The 25,359-nt window shown below is 41.8% G+C and overlaps 2 protein-coding genes across 6 annotated transcripts in view; one reads left to right on the top strand and one right to left on the bottom strand.

Annotated features, from left to right (window-relative positions):
• The window catches only part of DIS3 (DIS3 exosome endoribonuclease and 3'-5' exoribonuclease), a 46,914-nt gene extending 40,966 nt beyond the window's left edge, over nucleotides 1–5,948 (bottom strand). The window contains exons 1-5 of one of the 2 annotated variants that reach the window (XM_088459339.1): nucleotides 5,853–5,948; nucleotides 4,972–5,204; nucleotides 3,389–3,546; nucleotides 2,723–2,916; nucleotides 1,276–1,349 (exon numbers count right to left, since the gene is read on the bottom strand). In XM_088459339.1, the coding sequence (XP_088315465.1) occupies nucleotides 1,276–1,349; nucleotides 2,723–2,916; nucleotides 3,389–3,546; nucleotides 4,972–5,190 (645 nt within the window). In that variant the 5' untranslated portion in view covers nucleotides 5,191–5,204; nucleotides 5,853–5,948. Of the gene's footprint in view, nucleotides 1–1,275; nucleotides 1,350–2,722; nucleotides 2,917–3,388; nucleotides 3,547–4,971; nucleotides 5,205–5,653; nucleotides 5,795–5,852 lie in introns of those variants that run through there. The other variant, XM_088459334.1, reaches the window with a different exon arrangement.
• PIBF1 (progesterone immunomodulatory binding factor 1) overlaps nucleotides 5,860–25,359 on the top strand; it is a 276,137-nt gene continuing 256,637 nt past the window's right edge. For 3 of the 4 annotated variants that reach the window (XM_088459362.1, XM_088459346.1, XM_088459371.1), the window contains exons 1-4: nucleotides 6,038–6,156; nucleotides 6,808–7,059; nucleotides 7,802–7,902; nucleotides 14,795–14,993. In XM_088459362.1, coding sequence (XP_088315488.1) covers nucleotides 6,817–7,059; nucleotides 7,802–7,902; nucleotides 14,795–14,993 — 543 coding nt within the window. In that variant the 5' untranslated portion in view covers nucleotides 6,038–6,156; nucleotides 6,808–6,816. Of the gene's footprint in view, nucleotides 6,008–6,037; nucleotides 6,157–6,807; nucleotides 7,060–7,801; nucleotides 7,903–14,794; nucleotides 14,994–25,359 lie in introns of those variants that run through there. The other variant, XM_088459353.1, reaches the window with a different exon arrangement.

The raw sequence follows: 25,359 nt of genomic DNA, 5'->3' as shown, positions 1-25,359 counted from the left end.
AGAAGGATAAATCAAATTGACTGAGGTACTAATTAAGTCACCTGTGCTCAAGCACTGATATCCTTAAAACGTGGACTGTAATGGCAGAGTTTGGGGACCTCTGCACTAATGGATTACCCTACCACACTGACCAGCGTCTCCCCAGACTTCATAACTTTACACTTGCTCTAAAAATCTAATACACTCTAGCATACTTTACCCTATACTAACCACACTAATGCACCCTTCACAATTGTTTCAGTCCCCACTATAAATCATACTACACTCATAGTTCTTGCTCCAGCTGTGCCCTCTTCCCATTCAAATGTAATAATCTTATGTACTGCGCTCAAACGATGTGTTGTATGAGATGATTAATATAAAGGTATGTAACCGAATGGTATACACAATATGCTCAAGGTATGCAAAATCACGGACAAATCTGCTTTTATTACTGTCTAAATAGTACAAATACATAATCCACTGTAATACAATAAATGCAATAACCTGTAGAGTCAGGAATAATGTTCCTGCAGCTGTTAGCCACCGGATGTATGTGTCCAGAAAGTAGGATGTGCAGATAATTACATGAATTAACAATCAAAATCAAATGCAACAATTTGTGGAGTACAAGACTCCTGCTTATGCAGCTTGGTTAGCTGCCGGAAAGTAAATATCCAAAGATTATTGAATAGTGGATATAGTTTACATACGATTCTGTGTAATGACTGCTGTGGTGGACTGCGGGTTCCTGCTAATCAGACCAGTAAAGTGGGAGATCCCGTCTTTCAATTTGGTGGTAATTTCCAATATAGTATTACAGAAGATTATAATTTCTATACAAAAAGGAGGGCAACTTTTGAGTACCAGCAGCACACCCTGCACAATTCACTGGTCCTCCAGTGTGCAGTTGTACAATACTTTCCCATTAGAATGTAACCCCTCTCATGAGAAGGGCCTTTGCTGTCCTTTGTGTTGTCATGCCTGCATTTATTTTACCTACCTTGTATGTCCCTGTCTATTGTGTGCCCTGTTTTCCCTACTACCTGGTGCTGCAGAGCACTGTGGCACCTTATAAATGAAAAGTCCAATAGAAAACAGCCGATGTACAGAAGCCCAATTGCCATAAGAGAACAAAGCACAAAACAGGCGATTTTCTACATTTCCTACTATTACCTAAATCATCTAAAAACGACAAAAACACAGTTAGCTAAAGTATTGATCAGCATTATTACTACAGAATTATCCTTCTAAGCCAAGTAGCATGCACACAGCCTCCGGATAGCTTTCATGTACCTTTTCATCAGACACATATGCAAGACGGTCAACAAGTTCAGGATTAGCAAATAAACTTTTAATGTATTCTTCACCTAAAAAAACAAAAAACATGTGAAACATTTTAAATAATATTCAGTTATTCAAGTTATGAAAAATCCAGAAAGAATGAATCAAATGTACATGTATGGTAACAATGTACATGTTATTTATGTATATACAGTATGTATGCTTCTACTATGAAACTCAACCTCTTTACATAAAGCCTCTCATATGCCCACCTTATACTACTAGGTAGAATCTTACCACCTTCTCATCTCAGAATTGTACTCTACCTGTATACTGTAATAAGCAGGCCCATCCTACCCTTTTCTTTCATGTCACCACTTTCTTGTGAAACTTATATAGTTGTACTTTTTGTATACGTTTTGCTGACCTCATCGTCTGGTGCTGTGGAGTGTTCTGTCCTCCTACAGGTAAGTGATGATGATGCTGTATTATGAGCAGGGTATCTGCATGTGTTTTGTTCTAGGTGCTTCTCCAATTTCCTCCCATAGATCAGAGACGTACAAGCAAATGGACCAAGTGTGTTTGTGCAACTGTGCTAGGGAACATAATCTATAGTGGGACAGGGCAGATGTGCCTGAATAAAAGTCTGATTGCACAGTGCTCAGTGCTGATGATGTATAATCAGAATAGAGAAGGTAGTCTGGGAGACATGAGAGATCTCTATATTTTACCTAAACAGAAATTACTCTTAGGGGTTTATTTACCAAGTGTCGGGTTGTAAAACCTGTCACTTGTTTGTGTTTATACCAGATAGTTAAATGGGCTTTTACTAGCCACGTCTTGCTGCCCTTTTAAATATCAGGCATAAACACAAACAGAAGTGTCGGCTTTTACAACCCAACACTTAGTAAATAAACCCCCTAGACATAACAAGCCAGAAACAATGTCTTAGCTTTAGCTACCTTGCTCCTGACGTTTGTCAATCCCTGTTATATAAAAATATTAAGTAAATAATAATAATAAATGCCTGATTACTGTGGAAATTAGAGCAAAATCCTCTCCTTTCAATCTAAAGTAATAAGGACAACAGCAAATACAGATGTGTCTTTACACCTCTTTGCTGAAGTCGCACCAGTTCCCGTGACTTTTTTTGCCGAAAATGCACTTGTATATCTGTGTGCGACTATGCGAGCATGCAAAATACTGCGATACAGCGGCCACATATATTTTCATTCCAAGTTCCGTTGTGGTTCAAATACAGACTCAGGTGCACGCAGATATTCAATCGTCGCAAATCAAATTCCTCAAAATGGGACCTGGCGGCTCACTCACGCCATGCAAGTCGCGCAGCGTGGCGCATTGAGGCTAGGTATATGAGGACACATCTGTAAGCTTTAATAAAATGAAATATATAAAAGTATTCCACATCACAATAGTAGCAGACGAAATAGAAACTTACAGGTGTATGCTACAATTCCTTCCTCCATTGCCTTCTCTTTGTTTTTTTGATCATTAGTTATTAACAACACTTCTTGGTTTTTTAGATTTGCAGATTTTTTCAAATGCTCATTGTACCATTTTGTTGCTGTTCGGATTGCTCTGTCATTTCGATCATTAGCGGTTTCACCTTGTTCTTGCTCTATGTAAGTTTCTCTGTTATGTAAAGGAAAGTCAAGATATTGCTAAATATGTTAGAAAGTTAAATATATATGTATTTTTAACATTTGGACGAGGCGCCAAGGTTATAAATGAACACAATCCATGAAGCAGGTGAGTGGGACTTGGCCAGATAAATATTTTATACTTACAATTAAATCCATATCTGCAAAGTTGTAAGAGGCCCAGACTAGGCCAAACAGGAAAGCTCATTTTGGTTCTGCTCTCCTCCTCTTATTGTGATCTCTTTTCTGGCTTATGATAAACTCGGGAAGAGGCGTAGTCATTTATTTCCCAGTGGCCTGCCTCCAACAACCATAATAGCCTTATCTGTGTCCTCATACATCCCCTAGCAGTAATTAGAAATATCCCCTTATCTGTAACAATTATACAACTCTAAACTTTCTGAGACTAATAAAGATTTTACTATGGGGTATCTGCAGACAATGACAATGCTAGCCAAGGTTACCGATGGTGCTCATTGGTGAATGTGTAGAAATGCTTTTCAGGGTTGTTAGTAAGATCTCTGATCCGTTTATACACTGGTGCACTGCGACGTCTTACTTCCTGGAGGACAGTCTGCAACAATATCATATTCTGGATGACAGGGTCTTCAAGTATATCAATCTGAAAACAGGTGACAGAACATTAAAAACTTGGGAGCTATATGAAAGGTCTAGGAAAAAACAGAATTATAATTCAAATGGCATGGCATCTAAATTGCAATCACCAATGGTGATGGTGGGGAGGTCACGGGATAAGAAACGAGGGATCCAGGCAGAGAACTATTCATGAAACGGATGGTGTGGTCCAGGCGACCAATAGGTCATAGCAACACGTAGAGACACTAGGTAGAAAGTCTGGACTGCATGTATTTCAAAAGATGTGAATGTTATGGGACATTTGGTAGAACTGTAAACTTGCAAGGTGGGGAAAGGCATAATTTACTTCTAGGCCTAGGGATGAGGGAGAAATGGAGACCATGTGAAAGGGCTGCAGGCGAGGCACGCTCAGATTCTGTGACCCATGTGTCTGTTACCGCCAGAAGGTTGAGTTTGCTTGAGAGGAAGAGGTCATGGATGACGGTTAGTTTGTTACACATAGAACATGCATTTCATAGGTCACATGTACAAAATGTATGGGATGATGGGAGACAGGTGATGTGTTCTGGATTTCTATACCGTTCTGAATAAGATTTACTTGTATGGGAGATATGGGAGTGGAATTAATTTGAAATATAACTGGCTAATAAAAGCAGAAGGAGTGAATGATAGAATAAGAAAAAAAATAGATGATTGTAAGATGTGTGAGCTTTTAAAAAAAAATCCTACTTATTGCTTTGGTATAATGCAATGCTGATATATTGGGCTGTGTAATATAAACATTTTACACTATTATAGTACATAAAAATAACAACCACATATTAGTATATGCAAATCTAAAACACTGAAGGGTGCAGGTTGCTGGCTCCTCATTTACAATTCTGGTACTTAGCTTTCAAAGAAAAGCCAAGAAGTCAGTGCATGACTGCCCAGTTTTTTTATTCCTATGTTGCTACTCAGACAGTAAGTACTATTTCACCTTCGGTATGTAAAAACAGGCAGAAATACAAAAAGGTATTCTACAATGGACAGTGTACTATGGCTTCCCAAGTGACTAAATAAAGTAAAATATGAGATGTATGATGTGGCCAGTCTGTGTATTTGAATGAATTATCTATTTAATACAGAATTTCTTTATTAGATCTAAAAAAAAGTTATACTGATTTAGCTAAATGTTAGAATATAGATCCAGAAATATTTCACCCCTTCCTTATGGAAAACCTGAAGAACAAATCAATGAGGTACTACAGAATAAAAGGTGGTATGGGACATGCTGATCTGAAGGTACTGTAGGTTGAGCACATGCCAAAAAGGGAGAGATTGAAGTTGGCAGAAGCATTTTGAACTATTTTAAATAGAATGATAATACAGTATGTCTGTGCAAACCATTTTATGTTGTTATCAAACACAACAAATCAACATGGACCAACTGCAAAATATGTTCTTGTACCTGGTGCAGTAACACATTGGTGTCGGGCAGTATGTAATGGGGGGATTGACAAAGGGAACTTTGCAGAATGGGCTCCAGCTGCAGGACTGGATTCTCCTGCTGGCATTCATCACATCCCTGGCAGCCGCAGGTGATGTCATCCCTCAGGTAATGTTCTCGGACGATTTTCAAAATGCCACCAGAGCGAGTCTTCTTCATGAACGTCTTGGACTTTAACATTTTCTTGGTTAGCTCTAAGATGGACATTAAGAAACAAAAGCACATGAACAAGGATTATTACATGAAATGTATGTGATTGTGTACAGGTTGCTAGCCTGCTACATTGCTCTCTCAGAGATATAAGACACATTCGGTGCAGCACATACAGTCTGTGGAGCAGATGTATTAAGCTCTGGAAAGTGATAAAGTGTAGAATGATAAACGACCAACCAATCAGTTCCTGTCATTTTTTTTTAACACAGCCTGTAACATGACAGTTAGGAGCTGAGTGGCTGGTTGTTTATCACTTTCCAGAGCGTAATACATCTGGCCCTGTGTTCGGCGTTCCCATCGGAGGCTTATTCATAACACAAGCCTTGTCACTGCCGGCCACTACCTCCAACCCGTCACTAGGAGAGGACGACTGGCACCACGTACCCTGGCCACACAACGGCCGGGCAGGGGCAGGCAGGTGAGTGTATACCTGATCTTAATATTGGATCACACCATATGTTCTCACGCTTCTTCCTTGGGTACCCTACTGGCAATGCGCATCACCCACGTGTGGCAAAGGAAAGCATTGACACTGACCAATCTGCAGAGCAAAATCTCATAAAGAGGGGTGAGCCGCACACCCGGAAGTATCAGTAGTCACATGGCCAACCCAGCCAATAATCGCTGACCTTTATTCCTAGTAACAGAATACAGAGCAACAACGCGGTGTAACAACAGTGAGAACAGGCGAGGATCAGCGTGATCTTCATGTTAGGATTAATGTGTGTGTCGGTGTCTTTCTGACTATGAGACGTGTCCGAGTGAGGTATAACGGAAGAGTCAGGTAACGGCGCTTGTGGCAGGGAGGGGCGGGGCTATGGTGCGCATGCGCGCTGCAGGCAGGTACAGTGTGTGGTCAGTCTGTGTTAGAGGCGGCTGAAGTGGCGGCAGATAGGCAGCAGGCAGTAGCAGTGGTCGGGAGCCAGGAGCCAGGTATGTATCTCATCATCATCACACTGCATCTTCCTCTTACATGCTGTAACATACATATGTATACGCGCTGTCCCCCAATGTCCTGCAGTGTCTGTGCTCTTACAGTCTGCTGGGGGAGCTACAAGTCTCAGCATGCCAACTTCTTATCTCACAGTAGATTGTGCTCTCTTATTTTCCTATATGTACCTCTGGCGGAGTATCAGTGCATGCTGGGGCTTGTAGTTTCCAACAGCAGAGGAGCTATAGGATACTTAGTCTAAATGCCTCTTATGCATCAACTGAAGTCTTCATTGTTTTGCTTGTTTGTTTTGTTAGGGGGTGGGTTGCAACTTTTTGTAACATATTGATAAACATGTGTTACTGTATAGATGTGTTTTAGTTTTAAGCACCGTTCATGGTCTTGGCACATCAACCCCGTTTAGTTCTGTCAATAATTTAATTTGAAACACTTTTGAAAATGTATATACTGTATTTTTTTTTATAATATGAGTATGCTCTGGAATTATTTGTAATCCTTTTCACCATTACATTTAACTGAGTGGCAAATACAAGTTACTATGAGTGGAATAGTGTCGCCCAGAAGTTAATAAGGTGAAGATTAATAATTTATTTTTTCCCCAATGTAAAACATTTCCCGTTTGGTTAATGTAGCGCCTGAATATGTCACGGAAAATGGGGAAAAAAATGAACATCTCCAGCTCTCTGGAGTCAGAGGATATAAGCCTGGAAACGACTGTGCCAACAGATGACATCTCCTCGTCAGAGGAGCGGAATGGCTCCAATAAGGTCACCAGGCAGCTGATCGAAAGGAAGGAGCTTCTTCACAATCTCCAGCTCCTGAAAATAGAGTTGTCCCAGAAAAACCTTATGATTGACAACTTGAAAGGAGAATACCTGACCAAAGTATGTTTCTCTTCTTATGAACACTTTCATTTTTGCGTATAATAATACTTTATTTTATTATAGCTGGGCAGCCATTTTGGGGCCCAAATGCATTTCCAAAATCATATGGGCAACTTTAAAAACAATTGGTTTCTTGTAGAAGTCATTCAAATTAGGTCATTGCCATTTCTGAGAGACGCTAAACAGCTAAGCAAGGGGTACCAATATGAATGATTGTCCATTATGGACTCAGCCGTTGTAGGTTAAAATGAATAATTGACTATATAAACAAGTGAATTTTAAAAATGAAAAAGTCATATGACAGCGCATATACTACAACAAAGACCTAAAGAAGAAATGGGGAGTTATGACAACATTTTCTGCTTATATTCCTAAGGGTAAGATGTTAGAAAACGGTATGCAGTCGGGATGCTGATGGTCTGAAAGCCGTCCGTCAGCATCCTGACTGTCTAATCCCAGCAAATGTCTAATGACAGCCGTCGAAATCCCGATGGCTGTCATTAGACCTACCCCGGGAGCCCGACACCCGGCTTACCGATCGAAGGTAAGCCGGGCGTGGCTTTAGGCTTTTGTCAGATCATGCAATCAATATCTTCCGTAAATGGAGGAATTGTGATTGTTGGTATCTATTATGTTTTTCTTGCCTCATTATTCATATATTAAAAATCAATTATAGAGTTTTCTAATAGTTCACAAATGCAAGAATCATATTTCACTTTTTTTACTGTTTCACTTTCCACAGATTGAAGAGCTTGAAGAGAAGTTGAATGATACAGTCCATCAGAAGCAATTACTGGCCCTAAGACTTGACACACAAACCAAAATCCAGCAGGAGGATGCCAGGTAGGATATAATTCTAATAAACTGATACCTGTCCTAGTATAATGCTTTCTAGTATACTTATGACCATCCAGCACCATAAATCCTAGTAACCTATAACTATCCTGATATAATACATCCTAGTATACTGATAACCATCCTTGTATAATACATCCTAGTATACTGATAACCATCCTTGTATAATACAGCCTAGTATACTGATAACCATCCTTGTATAATATATCCTAGTATACTGATAACTAGGATACTGATGTCCATCCTGGCATACTACATCCTAGTATAATGGTATTCATTCTTGTGTAATTTTTTCCTAGTTTACTGATAACTACCCTTATATAATACATTCTAATATACTGATGACCACCCTTGTATAATGCATCCTAGTATACTGATAACCATCCTTGTATAATACATCCTAGTGTACTCAGGGCCGCAACTAGGGGGGGCTAGAGGTGCACGTGCACCGGGTGCCGGAATGCAGGGGGTGAAAAAAGCCTGACTCATGGTGGCTTGGGGGCTGCATATTCAGAAAATGGCCATTAAAAAATGGCTGCCGCCAAAGAGGAGACAAATGCTAGAGGTACTTACTGGACCTCTAGTGTCTGTCTCCTTGGCAGTGGCCCTTTTTGCATGGCCGTTTTAAGCAGATTCCATGCGGACCAGCCGTCCGCATGGACTCTGCTGAAAACGGCCATCCAAAAATGGCCACCGCCAAGGAGAAGACAGATGCTAGAGGTCCTATTGGACCTCTAGTGTCTGTTAGGCCAGCGCAATGCACACGGAAGTGCCGGGAACACTGGCGCTGCCGGGAGAAGATGCTGAAAGCTGTATCATCTCCCGTGAAATCCCCTGGCAACGAGCATAAACCCCCCTGGCAACGAGCATGAAACCCCATGACAAGTAGTATGAAACCCCCTGGCAATGAGAATGTAACCCCTGGCAAAAAGCATAAACCCCATGGCAATGAGCATGTAACCCCTGGCCACGAGTATAAACCTCCTGGCAACGAGCATGAAAACCCTGGCAATGAGCATGGAACCCCATGGCAACGAGCATGGAACCCCATGGCAACGAGCATGGAACCCCATGGCAACGAGCATGGAACCCCATGGCAACGAGCATGAAACCCCATGGCAACGAGCATAAACTCCATGGCAACGAGCATGGAAATAGTAATGAGCATAAAACCCCTGACAACGAGCAGGTAATTTTAAAATAATTAGAAGCCTTACTGTGGGGCATAAAATGGTGTCGGGCAAATATGTAAGTGGCACTTTGGTAATAGGCATTACAGTGTGTGGCATAATGTGTAATGGGCATTATGGTGTGTGGAATAATGTAAGTCACTATACCAGGGATGTCTGAGTAGTGCACTGTCTTATGGAGGAGCAAGGACAAAATTCAGGTACAGGAAGGGAGGTGCCTTGCACCGGGTGACAGATATCCTAGTTTCGGCCCTGGTATACTGATAATCATCCTTGTATAATATATCCTAGTATACTGATAACCATCCTTGTATAATACATCCTAGTATACTGATAACTAGGATACTGATGACCATCCTGGCATACTACATCCTAGTATAATGGTATTCATTCTTGTGTAATTTTTTCCTAGTTTACTGATAACTACCCTTATATAATGCATTCTAATATACTGATGACCACCCTTATATAATGCATTCTAATATACTGATGACCACCCTTATATAATGCATTCTAATATACTGATGACCACCCTTATATAATACATTCTAATATACTGATGACCACCCTTGTATAATGCATCCTAATATGCTGATGACCATCCTAGTATAATGCATCCTAATATACCAGTGATTCCCAACCTCGGTCCTCAAGGCACACCAACAGTCCTGGTTTTAGTGATATCCATGCTTAACCACAGATGGTTAAATCAAAATAACTGAGGTACTAATTAAGTCACCTGTGCTTAAGTATGACTATCCTTAAAACCAGGGCTGTTAGTGTGCCTTGAGGACCATGGTTGGGAACCCCTGTAATATTATGATGACCATCCTTGTATAATGCATCCTAGTATACTGATAACCATCCTTGTATAATGCATCCTAGTATACTGATAACCATCCTTGTATAATACATCCTAGTATACTGATAACCATCCTTGTATAATACATCCTAGTATACTGATAACCATCCTTGTATAATACATCCTAGTATACTGATAACCGTCCTTGTATAATACATCCTAGTATACTGATAATCGTCCTTGTATAATACATCCTAGTATACTGATAACTAGGATACTGATGACCATCCTGGCATACTACATCCTAGTATAATGGTATTCATTCTTGTGTAATTTTTTCCTAGTTTACTGATAACTACCCTTATATAATGCATTCTAATATACTGATGACCGCCCTTGTATTATGCATCCTAATATACTAATGACCATCTTCACATAATACATCTCAGTATACTGGTACCCATCCTAATATAATGCATCTTGGTATACTGATGACCATCTTTGTATAATGTATATTGATAACTAGGATACCGATCACCATCCTGGTATATTACATCCTACTATACAGATAAAGATCTTTGTATAATACATCCCATGATCTTTGCATAAGGCATCCTATATAATACATTATACTATACTGATGACATCCTTGTATAATATACAGATAACTATCCTAGTATAATATATTCTGGTACACTGATGACCATCTTGATAGAATAATACAGCCTAGTATACTGATACCCATCAGATTCAAGCTATTATCTTCTAGAAGGTGCTAGGTAAATGATTAGTAGAATTGGATTGGTTGCTATGGGCAACACATCCACTGCTATAAACCCGCAGGTTGCTAAATATTTCCCTGAAATACATTTTTGGTTGAAAGAGACTCTTGGCGCGAGTCGAGTCAGACTGGACTTGGTGCATCGAGCAGGGCTGTTTGATGCGACTGCAGTAATAGTGTATGAGGACACATCTGTATGAAAGTGTGAGTAGGTAATTTGCAATAGGAAGTTATGGGGAGCCAGTGCAGTGATGCAGTAGATGTGTAGACTAAGGGGCCTATTCATCAACACTAAAATAACGTTTTTAAGGACATTTTCCTTAAATAACGTTATTTTGGTATTCATGAACAGACTTAGCACAGGAGATATCACAGATATCTCCTTGCTAAGTTCCCCTGCGTTAATTTCCACACTCCCCATACATTAGTGCATTAGTATGGGTACATTAGTATGGGGATGTGGAAATTGTGGTATTCGTCAAATTCCGAAAATTATGAATTTTCGGAATTTGATGCAGTTACTATTCGCCACTGTGAGGTGGCGAATAGCAGAATCGACTTACCTGTATCTGCGTGTGCAGGTCCCCCGACGAGTCCCTCCGGCGCTCTGCTCCGTCCTCATGGCAGACCAGCAGGACGGAGCCGGAGGCTGCTGCGCGGACAGGTAAGTCGGGGGGGGGGGGGGGGTGAGCGTAGGGGGGTCGGGGGAGTACACAAACTTAATTATTATTATTATCATTTATTTATATGGCGCCACAAGTGTTCCGCAGTGCCTTACAAAGTACAAAAACAAATTGTATACAAGTGACTTACAGAACAATACAATACTGGACATGGATAATATATATTGCTACATTAGTGACCATATCACCCAAATAAGCAACAGAGCATAAGCAACCAAGTGTTAGGTGCCCTAGTGGTGAGTAAGAAGTAAATGACACTATAGTAAGGAGAAGCACAAGAGGGTAGATGGCCCTGCTCGTGAGAGCTTACATTCTAAAAAGGTGGGGGAAGACAAACTGGGTTGACACAGATGGGGACGAAGGAGCATGTAGCAAGGAGTTAGAATGATAGCTGGAAGGCTTTGATGAAGTAGTGGGTCTTGAGAGCCCGTTTGAAGGATTGCAAACAGGTGGAGAGTCTGATGCGGAGTGGGAGAGAGTTCCAGAGGTGGGGAGCAGTGCGGGCAAAATCTTGGAGGCGGGAGTGGGAGGAAGTAACCAGCTGGCATGAAAGGCGGCGTGCATTAGTTGAGCGAAGAGGGCGGAGAGGAGCGTGAAGGGAGATGAGATCAGAGATGTATATGGGAGAAGATTGGGTGAGGGCTTTGTGAGCGAGCGTGAGAACCTTAAATTGGACTCTGAAAGGGAAGGGGAGCCAGTGTAGGGCTTGTAGGAGAGGGGAGGCAGATGCAGAATGTTTGGAGAGGAAGATGAGCCGAGCAGCAGCATTAAGGATAGACTGGAGAGGAGAGAGATGGGATTTGGGGAGGCCAGATAGGAGGAGGTTACAATAGTCCAATCTGGAGATGACCAGTGAGTGTATGAGGGTTTTAGTAGCATCCTGGGTGAGATAGGGTCTGATCTTAGAAATATTTTTGAGATGGAAACGACAGGACTGTGAAAGGTTCTGGATATGTGGTTTGAAGGAGAGGGATGAGTCCAGGATAACTCCAAGACAGCGCACCTTGGGACTAGATGAGATAGTTATTCCATCAATTGATAAAGAAATAGTGGGAAGTGAGGTGATGTAGGAGGGTGGGAAGATGATTAGCTCTGTCTTAGACATATTAAGTTTAAGAAATCGCTGGGACATCCAGGAAGAGACAGCAGAGAGACAGTTGGAGATACGAGTCAGAAGAGAGGGGGAGAGATCAGGGGAGGAAAGGTAGATTTGAGTATCATCAGCATAGAGATGATAATGGAGGTCAAAAGAGATGATGAGTTCACCTAGAGAGGAAGTATAGAGGGAGAATAGGAGAGGACCAAGAATAGAACCTTGGGGAACACCTACTGTAAGAGGCTGTGGGGGGGAAGAGGAGTCGTGAGAGGAAACTGAAAAAGATCGGTCAGAGAGGTAGGATGACAGCCAGGAGAGGGCAGTTTCACGTAGACCAAGGGAGTGAAGGATATTCAGCAGGAGAGGGTGGTCCACAGTGTCAAAAGCAGCAGAGAGATCAAGGAGAATGAGAAGAGAGTAGTGGCCTTGGGATTTGGCAGCAAGGAGGTCATTGCTGACTTTTGTGAGGGCAGTTTCAGTGGAGTGGAGAGAACGGAAGCCGGACTGAAAAGGGTCAAGGAGGGAGTGGGAGGAAAGAAAAGTGGTAAGGCTGTTGTAGACAATCCGCTCAAGGAGTTTGGAGGCAAAGGGGAGGAGAGAGATGGGTCGGTAGTTAGAAAGAAGGTTAGGATCAAGGGTAGGTTTTTTAAGAATGGGGGAGACAAGGGCATGTTTGAATGCAGAAGGAACAGTGCCTGATGAGAGGGAGAGGTTAATGAGGTGGGCAAGATGGGAGCAGGCTGAGAGAGAGGAAGCGGAGGAGGCGGGAGGGGATGGGATCAAGGGGGGAGGTGGAAGGGGGGGAGGACCGGATGAGGGCCATGACTTCCTCTCCAGATACAGGGGAGAAGGATGTTAGAGTTGGTAAAGTTGATGGGGAGGGGTGACTAGGGAAAGGAGGAGGTGGAGAGCTGGGGGACTGGTTGGATATGATGTCCTGACGTATGGAATCAATTTTAGATGTAAAGTAGGTAGCAAAGTCAAGGGCAGTGAGCAAGGAGGGGAGACGAGGAGGGGGTGGGCGAAGGAGGGAGTTGAAAGTAGTGAAGAGACGCTGGGGATTAGAGGACTGAGAGGAGATGAGGTTCTTAAAGTATGACTGTTTAGAGAGGGAGAGCGCAGCACTAAAGGATGAGAGCATAAATTTGAAATGGAGAAAATCTGCCTTAGAGCGTGATCTTCTCCACTGTCGCTCGGCAGTTCGAGAACACTTTTGCAGGTATCTGGTGCATTTGGAATGCCAGGGTTGAGGAGTAGATCTGCGAGTGTGAATAGTGAATGCTGGGGCAACAGAGTCCAGAGCAGAAGTAAGGAAGGCATTGTATAGGGAGGTGGCTTGTTCAGGGCAGGAGAGTGAGAGGATAGGGGAGAGAAGTGAGTCAAGCAGGGAAGAAAAGGAACCTGTGTCGATAATGCATCTGTAGGCAGTGCTGCGCATGCGCTGGTTTTACAGATGTAACAGCGCATGCGCAGCACTGTTTCCAGATGCGATAAGGTAGTGTAGAGAGGGAAAAGTATCTATTTCCCGAAAAGCTGTCATCGCAAAAATGACAGCTTTTCGGAATAGATACTTATAGAGAGGTGGAATGATAAATTCCACCTATAATTAGGTAGAACTCCATGCGAGTTCTAAACCTAATTATCTCTAGAGAATTTTTAGGTTTAATGAATAGGCCCCTGAGGGAGGTAGATTAGTCTTACCACAGTGTTTAGGATGGATAAAAGCAGGTGGGTAAGGTGAGAGGGTGCAGTAGTTAAGGCAGAAGAAAATGGGTGCATGAATAAGAGTTGAGTTGTACCATTGATATGAAAAAGATATACTCTAGCAATATTTTTGAGTTGTACACTACATGACTGCTAGAGGAGTAAAGCAGAGGGCTGAGACAAGTGACTGCCACATACTGAGACTAAGGAACGTGTTGTTAATGGTGAGGAGGTAGTGACTGATAGCTGAGGAGTTTTGCTACATTCATATGAAGATGGCAGACAATCAGTTGGTCATATGAAGTAGGAAGGGAGAGTTCAGGGAGGAGGAGGTAGTTTTGTGTGGTGTTAGCATATTGAAGACTGAAGGAGCAAATTATTTCACAATGGGAAAAGGTGGGCATTGAGAAAAGCTCATTTTCAGCTAAATAAATATGATGGTCCAATAGACCCTTGTTTTTGGTATGCTGTCACTCCTCGGCACTATTGTATCACTTGCATCCAGTCTTCACAAAGTTTAAATGCTTTATATATTTATATAGTATAATTTAGTTGGTAGTGTACAGAGCTTAGATAATGTGTATCTAGAAACGGTGTTGAGAATTTACATTTTTATTTAACTAGGAAACATCAAGAACTGATGAAAAAGGAAATGGAAACCATTTTGTCACGACTTAAGCAGTCCGAAGAGACAAATCAGCAATTGAGAGCGCGTGCAGGGAATATACGTTGTAATTTGCGTGACTTGGACCTTACAAAGGGAATGTATGATGAGCTGAGTGGTCTTCCTGAGGAGCAGCTGTCCATTCCCGAATATGTGTCTGTGAGTATTTACTTGTCAGGTATATTTGTATGTGATGATTTGAATTGTGTTTTTTGCTTTGTTTCTTTTGTCTTTATTTTTTTGTTGGTGTGTGTGTTTTTTTTATTTAATACAGGGCAATGAGTTAAAAGGGAGGGGTTTTCTTTAGGCATCGTCACTGTTTATAGCTGTGATAGGCATGCTGAGGCACTGTTGCTTTCAGTATCTAACTCCAATTCCTTTAGCAAACAAATCTCTTTCATAATGACAAAACTTTACTTCCATAATACAATTATATATTTGCACTGTCAATATAAATAACTTTGCTATTACTGTACATTAAGATTTAATTAATTATGCCATTGAGTATGTTTCCTTTGCATCACAAACTTCAAAACCCTATTTTCACCTCCTGAGGCATATGACTGCATGCAAAATACATTGTAAAGATGAATCTTTCCATATAAGATGGCATTGATATCATTAAGCATGATCTTGTGTTAGTATTCAATCCATACATTTACATTAAGCTTTTATATTACCTAAGAGACTTCAGCCAAACTTTCTTTGAGTTTCAATGTCCTGCCTCTTATGTCACCAATGGAGAGTGATGCACAATACAGAAATCTTGACTATATATACTCTATATTGCCATGTCTTTTTGGTGAATTGCAATGTACAGCTGATCTTTTTTTTTTCTTTCTCTTTTGATGAAATGTGAAAAAATTCTTATGAATTCTGGTTTTGGATTAAAAAATCTTATAATGCCTCCATAAACCACCTTTTCTTCTTTGTCTGTTAACAACACAACAATCCAAAGGTGGGGGAGGGGCGGACTCTGGTTAATGAGCATCAAATGATTAGACCTACCCTCACATGACAGTATGTCAAGATTTGTTGCATCAAGTGTCTAGTAAAGGAGAAGATGTGCAACAATTGATGGTTACTAAGTCATATAGAAGAACAGTGTTAGACCTGGCCACATTATAGAAGTCCGCTTGTCTCATTACCAGAGGCAAGGTGATGGGCAAATTAAATAAGAAATGGCTCCCCTGGAAATTTATTTAAAATTCTGACTGAATTCTTATAACTTATTGAGACTCAAACATACATTATAAATACAAAATTAGAGAAACGTGAAAGAAAGTTAAAACATGTATATGACTCGCAATTAATACCATGTGCACAAATGCCCCTTTCACAATGTTATGGAGTGGAAATTAAGTGAACAGCCGAGGGTCTGAGGGCCGCCTAGGCCTCCCCTAAAGCTTTAGGAATTTTGATTGTGTGAAATTAACTTTAGATACTTTTTAAACACTTTAGACACAGATTCCTGTTGGGCTTCTGGTATTGTACAGGGCTTTAAGTTAACCTGGTTCAGTGATTATCATGTTTAATGACTGATTTATAAGGTATGCTTGTTGAACAGTTGAAAATATTCCAGCAATTATTACTTCAGGGACCAAAGGTACTGCAGTTACCAGAGGGGCTTTCAGAGCTACTCTATCCTTCCAATGTTTTATAAGATTTACATGGTAGATCTGTTCTGGGCTTTTTTTTCCCAAGACTGGTACACTTTATAATTAACCACACCCACATTTTCTATGACTTCAAATGGTTCTTGCCACTTGGCCAAAATGTACTTTCTACCATGGGAACCAAAATAAACTCTCTGCCACCAGGAGCAAAGGTGCGTAATTGGGCATTACAATTGTACACGCTTTGTTCTGTTTTCTCACTATCTGCACCACTGCAGCTATTCTTCCCTGCATGTGAGAGCATGCTTAATAACTGTTTTATAAGGTCTGCGTAATAATAGGTAATTGGTAGAGATGTAACAAGGGCAGGGCTTGGTACCTAGCGCCGTGGCAGGCTTCACAGATGGGGCTTTGCCTCTGAATCGGATCTTTAATCCCCAGTAGTCTCTAGATTTCTCCGTTTAGCAGCAGGTCCGCAAGACTCATTTCTCATCTCTGGTGACTCATCTCACTCAGTCCTAGATCTGTCGCTCAGAAGTCTCCTCACTCTGAGGTGGGTCTTCGATCAGACCGCTACCTCAGGCTGCTGCGCTGCTCTGTGCTGAGGTGCCGGCTCTTGCAATGAGTCACTCCTGGCTCTCCTCACACAGTCGTCGGTCTCCCCGATGCTGTTCACAATCAGCTGCCACTGAGAGATGCAACGCAGCTCCCTCCACTGTACCGCTGCCTCAGAAAACTCCCCCAATGGTCAGTGTGGGCTTTTTTTTATAATCATCTGGGATTCCTCCTGCTCCGTACATGGGAAGGATGTCCTTAGTCCTGCTAATGATGGGGGAGAGGGTTTGTTATATTTTTGACCCCTATGCGGGGCATTCAGGTGTGGGCTATGTGTCACCCTTGTGGGGCACAGAACTACAAACAGTAAACAAACAGAAGGTTAAATGACATTGTCACAGCCCGCTTCAGAGATCCCAGGGTCAGACCCCGTCACTTACCTTTTGCGGGTGCTGATCCGCGGTGTCCGGCTCCCACGATGTGCAGTGGCATCTTCTCTCTTTGGTGCAGGTCCCGCTCCTGTCATCTCCGGCGGGTCCCGCTGTCTTCTTGCTTCCCCGCCGGCTCCTGCTGTCTGCCTCGGCTCCAATGCTCACCTCCAGGAGATGCTTTCCTCCAGTCCATGGGTGTGGCCATCTTGGATTTGCCCATGTGACTCCACTACCACCATTGAGAATGGTTCGCTTCCTTCTCAGCCAATCTGCATCCAGTAGATCCTATAAAAGGATTCCCTGTTCCTCTCACTAGTTGCCAGTGCAACAAGTCCCTTAGTTTTTCTAAGTGAGCCTCTTCACTGTGGTCCCTAAAAGTATTACTGCCAGCTAGTAATCTTTTCACCTCACGGCTTCCCAGCCGCTCCAAGCAGTCCGTACTGCCACCCTTCACCTCAAGGTTTCCCAGCTGCTCCAAGCAGTCCGTACTGCCACCATTCACCTCACGGCTTCCCAGCCGCTCCAAGCAGTCCGTACTGCCACCATTCATCTCACGGCTACCCAGCCCCATCAAGTAGCTTCCGTGCTACCACCCATCATCTTACAGCTACCCAGCCGCATCAAGTAGCTTTCGTGCTACCACCCATCACCTTACGGCTACCCAGCTGCATCAAGTAGCTTCTATGCTACCACCTATCACGTTATGGCTACCCAGCCGCATCTAGTAGTCTCCGTGTATTACCAACTTTCTACCAGTCTTCTACATTCTGTCATGCGGAGAAACTTCATTAAGCCAAGTCTCCTCTAGAGAACATCTGAGTCAAACAATACAGGTCCAAGACCCAGCCCGGGAACACAGTCTCAAAATCCCACGCTTGTGACAGACATTATACACAAACTCCTATATACTATTGATGGGGTACCACAGTCGGCAGTCTAATATCTCAAGCAAAGTGATGTCCCATTATGGGGGTATCGCACACATTTATATGTTCCTGCTAAATTAATATTAGATTACATAAATAAGATATATGGTTTTGACATGTATAAAAAAATAATTAGAGTATACAAAGTATACTCAATTAAATATCTCCCTCTCCTTAGATAAGTTAACACTCATATATGAAGTCAATTTCACTTCATCTTAACCTCCCCAATTCCTGTTAGGAGGGGGGCATGGTGGGTTAGGCAATGAAGAGACACAGGAATGGGGAATGTGGTGGCTATGGAGAGACGCAGGGTGGGGGTAATGCTGTGCTATGGAGTGACATGGAGGAAGCTGTCTAAAAAGAGACACAGGGAAGGCATCTGAGGCCATGGAGAGACACAGGTTGGGAAGGGAAGCTGAGGATTCTGGAGAAACATGGGGTGGGAGAATGCTGTGGCTATGGAGAGACATGGAGGAAACCTGTGTCTGTGGAGAGACACGTAAGGGATCTGAACCCATGGAGTGACACTGTGGAAGATCTGAGGCCATGGAGTGACACTGTGGAAGATCTGAGGCCATGGAGTGACACTGAAAGATCTGAGGACATGGAGTAACACGGGGGAAGATCTGAGGCCGTTGGAGAGACACAGGGGGGAGTCTGAGGCCATTGGAGAGACACGGGGGGAGTCTGAGGCCGTTGTAGAGACACGGGGGAATCTGAGGCCTTTGGAGAGACACAGGGTGGGGGGATGCTGAGGCTGTTGGAGAGATACGGGGGAAGGGGCTGGAGATATTGCGCAACTTTTAAGATTAGCAGAAAAAGGCTGAGTGGGGCACAGTAATCTTCATTAAGAAACCAATTCTATTTAAAAAAAAAAAAAAAAAAAAGTCTGGGAACAGCACTGTACTTAATCACTGTAGACTTACCCAAGGTGTACTGGCATGTGCCGTTGACTGACAATGCAAAAGAAAAGACAGCTTTTTCTGCACAGTCTGTTTTAATATAAGATGTTGCCCTTTGGGTAACATGGGGCAGGCACCCCACTTTCAGAGAATGATGGATAAAATTCTAAGGCCCCATCGGCAGTATGATGTAGTGATCTATAATGCTGATTGCCAGTCTCACTTACCCAGGTTACAAACAGTGTTGGACTCCATCCTTGAGGCAGGATTGACAGCTAACCCAATCGAAAAAGTGTTGCTAAGGGATGGAAGAGGTGAAGTATCTTGGAAACACCATAGGCAGATGTTTGATATGGCCCCAACTTAATAAAATTGAGGCAATACAAAATTGACCACAACCGCTTAATAAAAAGCAGGTGACAGCTTTTTTGGGAATCAAAGGGTATTACTGAAGGTTTATACCCAATTTTGCCACCATTGCTGTCACTTTGACCTTACCAAGGTAAACATTCAGTTATGGTTAAGTAGATTCCTGAGGCAGAAAAGGCTTTTCAGGCATTGAAGGCAGCACTGACCACCCAACCGGTTTTGATGACACCTGACTTTAAAAATTAATTTGTCATGCAGACAGATGCAAAAGTTGTAGGGATAAGTGTTGTGTTGTCTTACAGCAAAGTATTTGAATACACATGAGAGAAACTATGCCACTGATGAAAAAGAAACATAGGCAATTAAATGATCATTAGAAACACTAAGGTACTATCTTTTGGGGAGAAAATTTAGATTTTGATTAATAAAGTGGATGTCTGCGAATAAAGAGCGCAATGGGAGAATAACAAGATTGTTCTTGGCATTGCAAAATTTAAAATCTCAGTAGAACATAGGCCAGGATGCCAACTGGCTAATGCAGATGCTTTGTCCCACATTTATTGTTTGGGAACTACAGGTGTTCCGCTCCACAGGGAGAAACAGGAAGGGGGAATAAGTGACAGAAACACTGGGGAAGTTGTCAAGAGGAGATGTATATACCCCAGGCTCCTAGCTTCTGCTTGGTAGACAGTTAGCTAATTAGCAACCTTGACTGACAGAGGATGATAAAAGATGGATGTTTCTTTAGTCTGTCTCTCACTGCCTGGGGAGCAGGTTGAGGCCTGCGGATAGAGAGGCCATTGTGATTGTAAGTTCTGTACTAAAATTGCTGTTTTATTGTGAGTTCCACCCAGAGAGAGGGAACTCTGTAAGTTAGAGCTGGACCCACTAGGATTTATATTTATGTTTTGTTTGTTTTATGCTGCTAAATAAAACCCTGCAGGGTACCTGTGCCGAGGCACTGGACTCTTGTACTATTGATTGGCTGCTGAGAAGTGCTGCCATTTGCTGCCAGGTGACTGCATCCCTAACATGATCTTGTGACTTATGTGTGTTTGTTTGTAGAGTCTAGTACACTTAAGTCAGGGAGAGATTGACTTTCCAAAATTGTTTGCATGCCAAGTGCCCCTGTGTCGGTAGTTGGCCCCGAACAGTCGTTTGACTTGCTCTAACTAATTTTTGCTTCCTTTGTTCCTGAAATGTCTGTTCCATTTTCCAAAATTAATATGGAAAATCATAAGATTGCTTTGGGACATTCAGTTGTTAGGTTCCAAAATGATAAGTTTTTTATACTTTGATGGGCAGGGAAAAAAAATCCCAAAACAAACTCTGGCAGGTGCATCACACATTTGTGAATCTTTTGAAATAATTATCTGACATATTTTGTCTTGTGACCACATGGTGGAGCTCATGTTACAGAGATCTAGGTTATGTTCATTATACATCTGGTAGATTAACATTCTATATGCACACACATTAACTCGCAGAGTATCTAATTAGGCATTGTTTGTGCTTTTGACCTATGATAGGGAAAGTATGAAAAATTTTCATCCATTGGGTGTTACATAGTATGAAACTACATGACCTAAAATTCCTTTCAAAATATGTAATGAGATACTATTTTGCAGTAATACCAGTATTGTTTAATGTTATGCATTGCTATTTAAAACCTAGTCAAACTATAGAAAGTCATCAATACTGTATAGTATGTATGTTTTTATTAAGTACAGGCATGTGGTGTTGCACTGTGTTAGGACTTCTTGGCGTAATAGGTTTTTTTAAAATGTAAAAGTATGTACAGTAATTAACATATAGCAGTTTTTTCTTTTAGAGAACATGGGCTGATTCTGAATGCAGATCCCGATTATCAGGAATTATGTGCGTGTGCAGCCCCTGCTATGCCTCTGCCTGATTGACAGGCAGAGGCAATTAAGTGTCGGTGCGGGGATGGGTCTGTCCTGTTTTCCGGGAGTGGCAAGGCCAGGGGCTGCATTCACAGACTCCGTTTCCTGGCCTCCCAAGCCGACCAACCTGCACAAGCTGAGGCTTACTCAGCTGTCGCGATGGTTATCTGAAATGCAGCAGGGGGTGTCAGACACTTCTTGCTGCATTTGCATATTTGCAAGGACGGAATTGCAAAGCTGCTTGCATGCAGCTTTACAGTTCCGTACAGCATTGAATCACCCCCACAGTCCATGGGCCTGATTCAGCAAGGAATGCAGTTGCTAATATACGCACTCATTTGGTCGATTAATTTGCACTGTGCATGCATGAAATAGCAATTGCGATGGGAACTGCGTTTGTAGAGGCTACACAGACCCAGAGCAGAGTGATGGGGGGGGGGGGGGGGGTCAGGCGAATGCAGGTGCGCCAGTGCGTTTCAACACCGTTGCATGGGCGTGCATAAATTAGCCACTGCGATACCAGACTCCTCCTGAGGTCTCATAGCGTGCGCAGAAGTTAGCAATTCCTCAGTGAGGTCTGGGCTTCCTTAACTGTGCGTCTGGGTCCGATGTTACAGATTGTTTCGCTATGTTGCCCTAATATATAGATGTGAGTAAGGGGAAGTGGGCGTCCTTATGTCTGGCTGCGTTTGCAATGTGAATGCAAACATTTAAATAGCACCGCTGATATTGGCAACTGCGGTGCGTGCGTATAAGCAGAATTGCGATCCGTAGTGAATCAGGCCCAAAGTCTATTAAATTACAAGTGTATTACTTTTTTTTTTTTTTTTTGCAGAGCTAGAATTTAACATTGATACCTGTATGCAGAGAACATTACAGTGGGCTACACCAACCTTTAGCACATGTCCATATGCCCATACTGACCTGCATGCAGTGATAGCGTTCTAGTGGGCTAGACCTATCTGTCGCCAAATCATACAGTGCATTATTTTATACATTTATGGACATGTAGGGTTAATTGGAAACATGATTGTATATTTTATTATTCAGTCCCTTCTTTATTTTGAACTTCGAGCAGCAAACAGACTTAAAACACATCCCTAAAATTGTTCTTGGGGGATTGTGGACACCTTCCTTCATTCGTCTGTGGCATCTCTGTGAAGAAGTTATCAATGACTGAATCTGGTTTAAATTTGTACATATGGAACTGATCCAGTGGTCAAGTGAGCAGGCCAAACAATGTAGTCGCCCAATCAACTTAATGTCCATCCTTCTTGTTTTGTGACCGAACCATGCACTCATTTTGGACACACACAACAATTCTGGGCAAATTTAGTGTAACATGACCTACTTTGCAATCATGTGTATTTGGGTGCCAATGGTATTATTTACTTTTTTTTATTATTATTCACTAGTCATTTTATAAATTTTATTTAATCTTTGTGTAAAAAAAAAATGTAACAAGTACACAAGCTGTCTAATATGGTGAGATGTAAATCTATTATAACACAAAGGAAGATGTAAAATGCGGTGTGTTTCTGTAAGATAAATCTGGTTCGGTACGGGATCCCGGCAGTCAAAATCCTGACGCCAGCATCCAGACAGGGTTAGGATACAGACACCTGTCGGTCGGTATCCTAACCTCCTCTCTTAGTGCCTAACTCTCCCCTTAACCCGGCTACTTACCTTCAGATTTCTGACAGCTGACGGGGAATCCGGCACCAGCATTCTGAGCGCCGGAATCCCCGTGGTCGGGATTATCACCACATCCCAATAAATCCAACATTTATCTGTTAGTGGACACACAACCGTCAATTCAATTAGGAGTGATGTGCCGTTGCCCCTACATTGTGCATTTTAGTCAACAGCCCCATAGGGATGCATATTAAAATGCACAAATTGTCTATTGTATATTCTGAATTTGTGTGAACTGCAAATCACTCATACATGGCGCTAGAATGAGTGATTTTGCATTGGGCCTAATTGAATTGAGCCCTTACAGTTTTGAGCTTGGTGACTGACTGGCTTACACAAAAAAATGTAGGTGGCATTCTCCTGGGATTAAATCAGAAGTCAAATGTTTCTAAAAGAGAGAGTCTTTCATTTTGCAGTAGCAGCCATATAAATCTTCCCCATAGAGTGATTTTGCAAAGTGAACTCTTGAGTTACTGGAGGACCACATGGAATATTCACTGGTAAATAACTGGGATCGTACCTCTAAAAACAAACTACCTTGCAATATTAACCAATGTATCAAAGAGGGTATGCTGAGATTCCGCACAGGATAAAGTTAATCACAAAGGTTGTTCAATATCAATGTTATATATGACATTAGTAGGATGGTAATGATAAAGTGCCAACAATATGTGATATTTAGAGAACAATTCAGAAATGAATGTGTTTGCGGTGTTCCTTAAGGTTTTTGGTATACAATTTACACAAATAAAGAGAGCTTTTTTGCAAAGGGCAAAAAAAACACTCTTAAGAAAATAAATTATATATGAATATTTGGTGATGTAAATATGAATCTTAAAATTACAAATTTGTGTTATTAGTTTAAAATACAGGGGGAGATATTAACTTCAAGGCTCAGATTTATCTGTGATGGTATCTATATATTAATAGCAGAAGACTTTGAGTGACATATTTCTATGATGCTGTTGTCTAAGCAGGGCACATCATATGTCACATTAAAGTTCTTGGGCCATAGATTTGCCAAAAAATATAGGTGTTGTAATTGGTTGCTTAGTTTCAGAGCTATGTGGCAAAACATCCGCCTGTCATTTACAATGCATTACCATTGTTCTCTGGAAAATGTGACAGTTGGTGAACACTCCCTGTGCACCTGTTGGCTGACCTGGAAAATAAATTATATATGAATATTTGGTGATGTAAATATGAATCTTAAAATTACAAATTTGTGTTATTAGTTTAAAATACAAGGGGAGATATTAACTTCAAGGCACAGATTTATCTGTGATGGTATCTATATATTAATAGCAGAAGGACGACTTTGAGTGACATTTCTATGATGCTGTTGTCTACGCAGGGCACATCATATGTCACATTAAAGTTCTTGGGCCATAGATTTGCCAAAAAATATAGGTGTTGTAATTGGTTGCTTAGTTTCAGAGTTATGTGGCAAAACATCCGCCTGCCATTTACAATGCAGTACCATTGTTCTCTGGAAAATGTGACAGTTGGTGAACACTCCCTGTGCACCTGTTGGCTGACCTGGAACATGTGACCTGCTGGGTGGTATGGAAACTGTGATAGTTATTTGCAGCCACATATTTCAGCGCATCTTGCAGGAACCTTACTCACCGAGTGTTATTTTATTTATTATACTTCTCCACGCTTTGAGTACACCATAAATGTCTAGAGGCCGGCCTTAAGGACATCAATGTGACATTGTCACAATCAACCTATAACAAGAGCAACTGATACGCTGCTTGCATGGCACAGGTCCTATTCGCCACAATACTACGCTTCGGGTCCTATGGACGTGTAATGTGTGAACTGTGATGCTCTACAATTCTTGCTACAGAAGATTAATGGTAATTTTTCAGACTGCTGTCATAATGGAAAGGTTTTGTTTCATTATCTCCATAATGTCCTCAGTAACTAATATTCATAATTTCTTTATAACTAAGGCATTTATTGCTGGGATTCCCTAGTTCTTGCTATTACTTGTTACTAATCTAAAATTCTGTTCCAACCAATCAGCTCCTAATTGCCATTTTTTCGAACACATGACACTATTGGTTGGAGCACTATTGGTTGGAGCACTATTTAAGCTTTGTAACGAGTGATAACAAG

The sequence above is a fragment of the Taudactylus pleione genome, unplaced genomic scaffold (genome assembly GCF_031769625.1).
Source record: "Taudactylus pleione unplaced genomic scaffold, aTauple2 ptg000041l, whole genome shotgun sequence".
Taxonomy (NCBI): domain Eukaryota; kingdom Metazoa; phylum Chordata; class Amphibia; order Anura; family Myobatrachidae; genus Taudactylus; species Taudactylus pleione.
This window is presented reverse-complemented; position numbering and strand designations above follow the sequence as displayed.